This window comes from Rhagoletis zephyria, unplaced genomic scaffold (genome assembly GCF_001687245.7).
Source record: "Rhagoletis zephyria isolate East Lansing unplaced genomic scaffold, Rhagoletis_zephyria_1.1 Rzeph_scaffold_00741, whole genome shotgun sequence".
NCBI lineage: Eukaryota > Metazoa > Arthropoda > Insecta > Diptera > Tephritidae > Rhagoletis > Rhagoletis zephyria.
The window spans coordinates 78,245-90,131 of NW_016157825.1; the positions used below are offsets into that span (position 1 = coordinate 78,245).

An 11,887-nucleotide genomic window follows, 5' to 3' on the forward strand; every position below is an offset into this window, starting at 1 on the left:
TTTCCAAATAGGTGGCAGTCCCCCTCAAAAATATTTCCAACAGTTATCTTTCTACCTCTTTAATTTGATACCCATATTGTAATATTTTATTTATTTTATCAATGAAATTTAGTTAAATTTTCAAAGAGATGGCAATCCTCCTCAAACATATTCTCGGCAGTAAGCCTTCTTAAAACTCTTTAGTTTGACACCCACATGGCAATATTTCATTTTTGTTTAACAATTTGACTGAGTTTAAATTTTCAAATAGTTGGCAACCCTCGTCAAAAATACTTCCAGCAGTTATCTTTCTTAAACCTCTTTAACCTGATACCCATATTGTAATAATTCATTAATTTTATCAATATAATTGGGTTTCAAAATTCTAAAATAGGTGGCAACCCTCCAAATTTTTGCGGTATCATTGGTTCTGGTATTATACCGAATAATAAAAAAAAAATTATTCAAATCGGTTCAGCCGTTCTCGGGTTTTGATGGCCGTGACATACGAACACAACATTTGTATATTGTATATATGTAGATATACATAGAATATGTCCAATGTGTGCTTTCGATTTTAATCTTTGACCACAACAAAAATTCCACATTGTACATTCGTGAATGAACTTTCAGTTTCTCGATTACTTTTACAATTCCTTCCAGGTAATGGAATTGAAAAAAAAATCAATTACATTTTCAATTCCTTTCAAAGTAATTGGACAAAAAAATTACATTACTAGCACGTAATTTATTCCAATTACAATATGAAATTCCTTGTAATGGAATTAAAGAAAAAATCAATTACATTTGAAATTACTTCAAGGAATAGAAAAAGTAATCGATTCCTTTGCTGTGGACTGAAGGAATTGATTCCTAATTACAATTCCTTGTAATCTGTAATTGGGAGTAATTTAATTCCTAAAGGAATCATTACGACCCAGCTCTGCTTGCACGTTAAATGAAAAAAAAAATATTTAGAAAATAAATATGTAATTTTACTTGATTGAACTTCAAAGATTTGCTTTGTTAATTTTTAAAACTTCAAGAGTAAACATCGCCGGGCACCTGCTAAGAAGGTAGAAAAGCGACAGAAATATTTTTTCTGTGAAATGGGTTACTATCGCTTTGTTAACTTCCAATAGTGACGAAGAAGTGGCATCGGGGCTGTAGGCGATAAAATTCTCTTCCAATTGCTGGCAGGGTTGGGTGGGAGAACTCAATAAATAGAGAAAACAAATAGCCATTTGCAATTTTGTTCCTGCCAAGGTTTCTTTTTTTTAACATTTCAGTAGGCAGATTAGAAATTCTGACCTTCCAGGTTAACAATTGAAATAAAATATTTCATATAAAATTAAAAAAAAAACATGGTATGGAGATATACGAAAACAATCACATACTCATGGAGAAAAATTGTGGTTTTTGGAAAAGGGGCGTTGCACCTCCCTTGCAAACCGAATTTTTCATATTGCATATCTCTGGAAGTGTTCGTGGTAGAGTAATGAAACTTGGTATGGAGATATATGAAATCAATCACATGGTCATGAAGAAAAATTGCGGCTATTGGAAAAAGGGGCGTGGTACCTCCCATACAAACCGCATTTTTCATACTTCATACCTCTGGCAGTGTTCACGATAGAGTACTGGAATTTGGCGATTAGGGTGTCCCTATCCTAAAAAAAAGTCTCTATTTATTTCCTTAGAATTTTTATATTTTTGTATGAAAAATCTACTCCTCCGAAACGGCTTGACCGATTTGAATGAAATTTTATTCCAGAATATCTATTGGACGAAATTATCGACCTTTCTGATGATGATGACGATGACCAAGATATTAGAGAGAGCAGTGATGTTGATCCACAGCCGCCTGCTAAACGGCAACTGGCCAAATCATTAATTTAATTTATTTAATTTTTTTACTTAATACTTTTCATAACTAACATTTCAAAATTATATTTTTTTCCATATTTTTATAATTTCTTTTTCAATGTTTCTTCAAAACCAACACTGAAAAAATTGGTACATAAGAAATGAGAAGTAAATTAATATTAGCTGGAAAACGCAAGTTTTGTATTATGATTGTTTTCTTTTCAAATGAAATTTATTGAAGAAACTGAGAAGCATATTATAGATCAAACAGAAAGCAAAAAAGACTTAGTTTTGTGGAAAATATGTTCAAAAAGCATGAAAAAAAAATCCAACATTTTGCTTCATAAGCACTACAAAAATTTTCTAAATAAATTTTTTTAAAAATTTTAATTGTTCCACAGGTCTCTAGCAATAATTTGGCTTTAACAGATTGAAAAAATATCAATTAGTCGACGGGTTATAGCCAAAAAGCCATATAAACAATATGCTGAAAATCGGCATTTGACTGCAAAGTTCGAAGGTCGATTACAAAAAAATTCGAACTAACATAAACAAACGCCGCGATACGGGTCTTCTAATTTAGCCTCTATTTTCACCCCTCACTCTCAGAATCGACCTAACTTTTGCTAAAATGAATTTGTTCCACAGTTTAATAGGTTGTAAAATATGTTTCATACCGGGGTAAGGTTTCCTCAAGTGGGCACCGAATTTACCAACATTAATATTTTTCAATGACATTCAGGCAGCGCCGAGTTTTGTAGTCGAAAATTTTCGCAGTGTTTCGGAAGTTTTTATTTTTCTTTGAAAGTAAGTGTCCGAATCAAAAAATCTTTTTGGATGCAGATTTAAGAAACATTAAACTATACAGTGAAATTATTTGCGTTTTAAAATTATTATTTTTTTTTGCTTTTCAATATGTTTTTTTATGAAAAATTGAACTTTTAAGCAATTTCTTTCATAGATAAATGCATACATAGAAATGTTTGTTACATAAGTTGTTGTTAAAAATTTTCGCCCACGAGGCGCAGAAATTGCTTAAAAGTTAAATTTTCCATAAAAAAAAAGATTGAAAAGCANGTTGTTGTTAAAAATTTTCGCCCACGAGGCGCAGAAATTGCTTAAAAGTTAAATTTTCCATAAAAAAAAGATTGAAAAGCAAAAAAAAAAATTTTGTAACGCAAATAATTTCATTGTATAGTTTAATGCTTCTTAAATCTGCACCCAAAAAAAATTTCAATTCGGACACTTACTTTCAAAGAAAAATAAATATTTCCAAAACACTGCAACAATTTTTAATTGTTGATTAAAAAAAAGTATTTGGAAGTTTGAAAAAAAAAAATATACACAGTGTACTGTTCGACTACAAAACTCGGCGCTGCCTGAATATCATTGGAAAATATTAATGTTGGTAAATTCGGTGCCCACTTGAGGAAGCCTTACCCACCGCTAAGTGAAGGGGCCGTCGCACCTCCCATACAAACCAAATTTTTCACACCTTATATCTCTGCAAGTGTTTATGGTAGAGTACTCGATCATGGTATGGAGATATATAAAATTAATAAAAAATTTTGGCTGTTGGAAAAAGGGTCGTGGCACCTCTCATACAAACCAAATTTTTCACTCTGCATATCTCTGGAAGTGTTCATGGTAGGGTACTTGAATTTGGTATGGAGATGTATGAAATTAATCCCATACTCTTAGAGAAAATTGCGGCTATTTTATAAGGGGGCGTGGCGCCTTTCAAACGCACTGAAGCTATTACGTATCTTTGTATGCATATACACTTTTGCTAAGTTATTTAAGAAGGCAATGGAAATATGCCTTCTGACATCCACCAAACCGTAACACTAGAAGATAAAAGCGTTACTGAAAATCATGAACGTGAACTGTTGGTGAAAATGTTGGACCAAAATGTTTCAATACAAAAAATTTATTTTGGGCGGTACGAAGTTCGCCGGGTCTGCTAGTTTTTTTTATAAAAATATGGTTCATGCAAATACCATATAAATCACATTTTCAAACTTTATACAGAATTTTATAAAAATTCCACAAATTTTTTCCTAAATTTATAATTTTTTTTGGTAAGCAGCTAACAGGCTTATAAAATTCTAGTAAAATAAGTGCAAGTCGTGAGCAGCTAAAAAATCGGATAGATTTTTTATTTTTTTATAAACATAAATCAGACTTTCAAACTTTATACAGAATTTTATAAAAATTCCAAAAATTTTTCCCTAAATTTAGAATTTTTATACATTTTTTGGGTATGCAGTTAACAGACTTATAAAATTGTAGTAAAATAAGTGCAAGTCATGAGCGGCTAAAAAATCGGATAGATTTTTAATATTTTTTTTGTTGACGGCGTTTTGCACTATTTTCCGTAGAAACATGTATTTCTTGTGGAAGCACATACCCAAGACCGTGTGCGAAAAAAATAAAAAAGTCAACGTCAGTTTGTCGCGTACTGGCCGCAACAAAGTTTTCTTTTGCGTATTCCTCCGTTTTACCCTTATTTCCTTTCACTCCAACCGATAGGAGCGAACTCTACCGGCAACTAGTTGTGTAAATTAAAGCTTAGGTTGAAGAGCAAAACAGCTGATTGTCGGTGGTGTGCTAACACATTGGGGAAATGTCTCCATTAGGGGTGTTCTCGCCAAAACGATACCGACCAATGGGTAGAAAAAAGAGATGACGCGAAAAACCACAATAGGGGCGTCGCCTTTTTCTCTTATCGCGGCACTTTTGTTGTCCGCCGAATGATGGTGATGGCAAAGTCCATGGTGGTTGTTTTTGTGCGCCGTGGTGGCGACCGCCAAAGCGCCCAATTCGTTTAAGAATTAACGGGCCGGCGCCAAGTGATCGGGCACCAACAACACCAGCACTGAGGCCCGATGGTTTTGCGGACCGGCGCGTAGGTTACGGCCCAACTTGTAGCTGTGCGCCGGGGCAGAACCTAGTGATCATTGCGAAGGGAAAAATCCCTATTGTGAGCGAATTAGTGCTAGTGTGATTTTAAAAGATAATTGAAAAGTGTTTTGGTACCAGACGCAGTACAGGGGTTTGATGGGAATTAGCCTTGTGAAGTGCCAGGAGAGGCACTTAGCCTGTAGTAGGACAGGCAAATCTAGAAGTGGCCCCAGTCGAGGTGGCAAAGCGCGGTGTTGGTAGCGAATTTGGGCGGCGTAGCATCGCAGAAGCACCCAGTGGTCGACGCACAACCCGACCGCAGCATAAGTATCATTTGTGTTGTTGCCTGTATTTGGCTAGTAGAGTTGTCGGTAGTTTTTCCCAATCGTGGTTCCTATCCCTTTCTTTTAGCATCCCGCACCCAGAGCCCAGTCACTCGGCGGGTTAAAGTTACCCCCGGCAGCTTGGGTGGTATTGCGAGTGGGTTCGTAACCTTTTGGTTGGACCTCACATCGGGTGCACCAACAAACAAGGTTTTGTTTTTTCATTTTTGTTGCGTAGAATCTTTTGTTTTGTCGTTTAATACTTTTGGCCGCATTTAAATACTCAGTGACTTGTCTCGTAATTTTAGGCTCACCCTAGTAGTGATATTTGTACGTTAGTTCGCTACATACATATTAATAGTTGATGCCGTTCCCTCATACAATTATTGTTGTCCAACTTTAAATTCCATTTGCCCTAAGTATTTTGTATATTGCCCTGTTGTTCCCCCTCAAGCAACCCCGCCGTCTCCACTGAGTCAGCTGAANGCCCTGTTGTTCCCCCTCAAGCAACCCCGCCGTCTCCACTGAGTCAGCTGGTTGCAATTTTTTTTGTCACTTTCTGTTTGTGCGTCTATTTGTTTATTTGGTTGGCCCTTGTGTATTGTTGTTGTTGGGCTCTGGTAAGTGCACTTGCTTTGGTACATTAGGTAGTTCGAATTTTGGTAGCAAAAAGTAAGGTGACAAGTTTTCCTGAAAAATGACTAAAAATCAATGCGATTTTTAGCCGCTAAAAACTTGCACTTATTTCAATAAAATTTTATAAGCCTGTTAAAAATTTATGATAATTCTGGTTAAAAACTAGAAATTAAGATAAACATTTGTGGAATTTTTCTAAATTCGGTATAAAGTTTGAAAGTGTGATTTACATATGAGCCATTCGTTTTTAAGTCGGACGGATTTCGTAAAAACAATTATTTCATGTCTCCGATTCGCTTCAAATCTTTTTTGGGGCTCTGAAATAAGCTAACAAGTGTTCGAGGAATTTTTTCTCCGGAGATATGATCTGTCAAAGTTTGCATTTTTCGTGATTCTGACTAATCATGTACTTCTTCAAATCGTTATATCTCGGGTTCTGCTCATCGTAGAGACTTCATCTTAACGTTATTCTAAAGCTAGGAAACGGGCCTAAAATTTCTATATATAAGGTGGTCAGGGTTGTCCTAAAGCTAACTTTACTATTAACAGTTGATTTTTTTGAAGTTGATTTGCATACAGAACACCAGTAAATTAGGGATTTTAAATTATACCATCGTAATCCTTGTTTAATTCTCTACAAAAAACGTGGTTAAAAAATGAGGGTTTTCAAGAACTATTTTTAAAATATTTTTCTTTATGACGAGATGGTTTATTTTGTGAGAATTGTATTTTTTTTCGAAAACTTATGTTAAGATATATTTGGTAAGGTGTTAAACATCGGTTTTTTGCAGGGACTTTCTGTTCCCTGTTTCGGTTTTGTTAGGGAGCTTTCACCCCTAGGAGTTTTCTAAATAGAAAAAGGAATACCCACATTTTTTTGTTTATATAAATTTTCGATAATTTCAAAAAGTGTTTTTTCGCCATATAAAATATATGGAAAACTTCGTGGGCTTTGAGGCAGTTCTANGAAAACTTATGTTAAGATATATTTGGTAAGGTGTTAAACATCGGTTTTTTGCAGGGACTTTCTGTTCCCTGTTTCGGTTTTGTTAGGGAGCTTTCACCCCTAGGAGTTTTCTAAATAGAAAAAGGAATACCCACATTTTTTTGTTTATATAAATTTTCGAGAATTTCAAAAAGTGTTTTTTCGCCATATAAAATATATGGAAAACTTCGTGTGCTTTGAGGCAGTTCTAAATATCATGTTTTTTTTTTAAACAAAAAAAGGGATATTCTTTTTTTCCATTTATAAAATCCTAGGGGGTGCGAGCGAAACATTTTAAACTTTTTGCCCCGCATGTTTTTTGGTGCCACCCTAATGTACATACTATAAATATGTATGTGTATACGTTTTGAAATATGTATCCGTAGCTTCCAGTCGTTGAATAACATACCTCGTATTTTTTCCTTCCACAATTAATAAGATATATTGTCTAATTACAGAGAGCTTGGTCCAGATCTCGAACATTATCCATTAGTTACGTCGGGGATACAAATGTATCAAATGAGCACCGAGGTTCAACTACACAGGTATTTATTCATTTAAACAATATTGAATATAATGTATTATTCTTATATAGAATATTGTATAATTGCTGCAGGAAACGAATCTAACTTAAAAGCAGCTTAAATTGCTTTCAAAACAATGGGTATTGACGATTTACAGCCTTATTCTGTATCACGAACGATATGCAGCACGAACGTTTCGTCTGCAGAGGAATGCTTAAAAAATTAGTCCGGCGGCATCATTTTAGCCGGTTTAAACGCGACCGAGACCATTGCAACGTAATATATGAAAAGCAAGACGAAGACGACCGATAGAGTCATAAAATCGCAATCAGAGATGTTGTCGTCTGCAGACGAATCGTTCGTGTTACTTATCGTTCGTGATACAGAATAAGGCTGTTAGACTATGCTCATACAGGCACCTAATTGGCAATTAAGAACCTTTTCACCAATTTAAGCCTTAATTGTTACCCAATTTATCATACAAAAATTCAAATTGTTAATTGCCTATTGTGTCAGATTCTCTATGAAACCCTGCTAGGTATGTTTAATTTTGATTTGGAGGTATGTTTATTGAACAAAGAGCAATCCGCTGTTTGTTTCTGGTCCTCTTTTACAGCTGATATTACATCAGGGATGGAAAATTTAATTATAAAATAGGGATGTAAAAAAACATCGATGTATCGAGCAGCATCGATGGTCGTGACTTCAAACATCGATGTTTGTCGATGTTTATAATCCGATGTAAAGAGACAGGTTAATTACATACGTAGTACGTGTTGCATTAGCTCGGTCAAGTTAGACATTCACGGTTGCAACAATTCGCTTAAAGCTGAAAATTGGTAGGAATGTTGCGAACACCATTATAATTGAGATGTCAAAAGCCTGCAAAAAATTTATTCAAAGTCAAAAGTCACATAAATTTCCTTTTTATATTTTTCAACCAAACGATAAGATTTATCAAAAAAAAGGTGAGACGAAAGTGTAAAAGTGAAATACAATACATGAAATGGATGGTCCATTGCGTCACTGTCATCGCCACCGTCATCACAGGCAACGATGCTTATGCGTCAAGTTACAAACTAAGTATCCGTTTGACATTAGGTCCGTTCCTAAACTCTCTGCTACTCTTTCCAAAATTTTCGTTTTACTTTTGCTTTTCTTCTATTAGGTTTTCCCCCATAATTCTTTACATTTCGTTTTTCCATAAATCTACAAATGTTCACAAACTGGAAAAATTTGCGTTCAAACATGTAAACAAAACACTGAATAGTTGTCACTTGACACAAACACATAAGCAAAGTTGAGAGTTGAGCTAATTTTTGCGGCACCGTCACCGTCAGCTTTGTTCATGTAACTTACTTCATACAAATACATCGATTCAACTTTTTTGACAACTGCCGGTGACGGTGACGGGACGCAATGGACGTTATGTACTTTCACTTTAAGTGTTTAACACAGTGATGGGCACACTAACACTATCACATTTTGAGCATATCTTAGTGTCTTTTGCCGAGACCGGACGACTCGGCCATTCAGTCCAGTGTTGCCAGTAACTGGGTTCATAAAATCCCGCCTAAATACAACCTAAATCCCGTTTTTTACTAAAGTTATAACAGAAATCCTGCGCTGTATGTATCTATTATACATAAAATGCCTTCGGATGAAAAACACAAGTATGCACATAGATATGTGTTTCGATTAGCTTCACCGCTGAATAATAAAACACGCACCTTTTTTTGTTTGGAATAATTAAAGTTCACTTTTATTCTTTTAATTTTATTCTTTTAACTATAAAAAGGCACAACAACAGGCGAATGAGCACGGATCCAAAAACACCAAAACCCACGTACGCGGCGGCGGTTCGTCTACGACTATGTTGATGCTGCTGTGCTTTCGACCAGGCAGCCGTGGTCCTTTGGCCACACTGACACGGCGTTGCCAGATCGCCACGTTGACGGAGGTGGAGACTTACTCCGAGAATTCGATCATGTTCTCAACATGCTCCCTCCCCCGCCTGATGCGTTGTCGATTTTAGGGTGGCATCTAATTTGTCCAGGGCCGCCTTTGCCTCAGCTACCAGTCGCCGTAGTTTTTGTTGGCGTTGTTGAGCTGATCGGCTCTGCAGTGCCCGCGTGCGGCTTTGAGTTCGCCGCGCATCTGAGTGCCGAGCCCGGTGGTGACCCAGCGAGCATCGACGGCAGCTGGACGCGGAGTCACACGCCCCGGCGGTGTGAGAAACGGCGAGACAGTTGACGCAGTACCAATGGGTCCGTACGCACTCGTACCTCTCCTCCGGCTTCATCGCTAAGAACGCACGGCAATGCCTCAGCATATGACGTTGACCACACAGACGGCACTTCTGTGGCTCTGGTTTTTTGCGGGTTCTGTAAGGACAGGAATAGATAGAAAGGACGATTGGATCAAGCATTTACTAAAATGGGTTAGATGAAAATACGTTGATAAAGGGTAGCTGCTATGTATTTATACATACGGCTAAAGGGTAAATAATAATGGGATACAAAATGTAGAGTATGACGGGTAAGCATAGCGTTAGGCAGTTGGTAACACACACAGTTTCGTAATGTTTCGGGTGATGGTTCCTTGTTTAGTTTTTATTTCGACAACACGAACGTTTTTATCTGGACCCGGATGCAATTTGATTACACGCCCAAAACGCCACTCATTGGGGGGTAATAAATCGTCTTTTATTACCACTAGATCACCTTCTTCGATATTCTGCTGTGGGCGCTTCCATTTGTAGCGTTTATGCAGCTCCTTGATGTTCAACGTTTTGTTCGGGTAGTGATAGGAGTGCTGCTCCGCGTAAGAAATGTCCTGGGGTTAGCACAAGGGGATCCTGCGGATCTTCTGACATAGGGGAGAGCGGTCTGGAATTGAGGACCGCCTCTATCCGAACCAGAAGAGTAGCGAGTTCCTCAAACGAGAATTTTTGACCCTCCGCTGCTTTTGTAAAATGTATTTTAAAACTCTTCACGGCGGCTTCCCATAGACCTCCATGAAGGGCATATCTTTCTGCGACGTCTGTAGCTGCTGCATTGAGGAACATGGCGAAATCTCGTTGTAGTGCTCGTTGGGCGCCAACGAAGGTTTTCCCATTATCGGAGAGGATCTGGTGAGGTATGCCACGAGGTCTGCTGAGGTCGGAACACAGTTCTAAATGAACGGCCTTTGTCGAGAAACACACAAACACACAGACATACGCCTTCACATATGAAGCTCGTCGAAGTGGGGACGATTTTACTAAGAACGGGCCAGCGAAATCGACTCCTGTTGTGTGGAAGGGCAAGGAGTATGTTGATCTCTCGGGTGGAAAGGCTGCCATTACCTGCGACCTCATCTGCTGTTTATAGATGGTGCAAGTTTTGCAATGAAATATACACTTTTTTACTTTCTGCTTTAAACGGGGGATGTAGTACTCTTGCTGTACCATCCGGACCATCAGCTGTTTCTCCGCATGTAGTAGGGTCGAATGGAGAAAGTCTAAAAGAAGACAGCAAAAACGAGAGTTTTCGGGTATAATAATTGGGTGCCGTTCATTGTAGCTGAGGGCGGCACAGGAAAGTCGACCATTTACTCTCATTATTCCTGCTTTGTCCAACATTGGGTTTAATGTCAAAAGGGGGCTATCTCTGCTGATTGGCTTCGAATCTTCCAGCAGAGCTATTGTGTCCCCANGTAATAAATCGTCTTTTATTACCACTAGATCACCTTCTTCGATATTCTGCTGTGGGCGCTTCCATTTGTAGCGTTTATGCAGCTCCTTGATGTTCAACGTTTTGTTCGGGTAGTGATAGGAGTGCTGCTCCGCGTAAGAAATGTCCTGGGGTTAGCACAAGGGGATCCTGCGGATCTTCTGACATAGGGGAGAGCGGTCTGGAATTGAGGACCGCCTCTATCCGAACCAGAAGAGTAGCGAGTTCCTCAAACGAGAATTTTTGACCCTCCGCTGNAACACAGCTTTAGGCCACGATGTTGACGACCGTATGAGCCAGTTGGGTTCTTCCCACCATAGCGGACATTCCACCAAGTCCTGTGGTTTGCAGCCTCGTGTGCCCAAATCCGCTGGATTGTCATTGCAGGAAATGTGTCGCCAAATTGCATTGCTCACGTTCTGGNCGACGTCTGTAGCTGCTGCATTGAGGAACATGGCGAAATCTCGTTGTAGTGCTCGTTGGGCGCCAACGAAGGTTTTCCCATTATCGGAGAGGATCTGGTGAGGTATGCCACGAGGTCTGCTGAGGTCGGAACACAGTTCTAAATGAACGGCCTTTGTCGAGAAACACACAAACACACAGACATACGCCTTCACATATGAAGCTCGTCGAAGTGGGGACGATTTTACTAAGAACGGGCCAGCGAAATCGACTCCTGTTGTGTGGAAGGGCAAGGAGTATGTTGATCTCTCGGGTGGCAATGCTACCATTACCTGCGACCTCATCTGCTGTTTATAGATGGTGCAAGTTTTGCAATGAAATATACACTAATTTACTATCTGCTTTAAACGGGGGATGTAGTACTCTTGCTGTACCATCCGGACCATCAGCTGTTTCTCCGCATGTAGTAGGGTCGAATGGAGAAAGTCTAAAAGAAGACAGCAAAAACGAGAGTTTTCGGGTATAATAATTGGGTGCCGTTCATTGTAGCTGAGG

At 38.3% G+C, this 11,887-nt stretch overlaps 1 protein-coding gene across 1 annotated transcript in view; it reads left to right on the forward strand.

The window, feature by feature from the left end:
- Positions 1 to 11,887, forward strand: part of Rbcn-3A (rabconnectin-3 alpha) — a gene marked incomplete at its 5' end in the record, with an annotated part of 167,835 nt that overhangs the window by 73,931 nt on the left and 82,017 nt on the right. Inside the window, one exon of the mRNA XM_017613962.1 lies at positions 7,152 to 7,238. Coding sequence (XP_017469451.1) covers positions 7,152 to 7,238 — 87 coding nt within the window. The remainder of the gene's footprint in view (positions 1 to 7,151; positions 7,239 to 11,887) is intronic.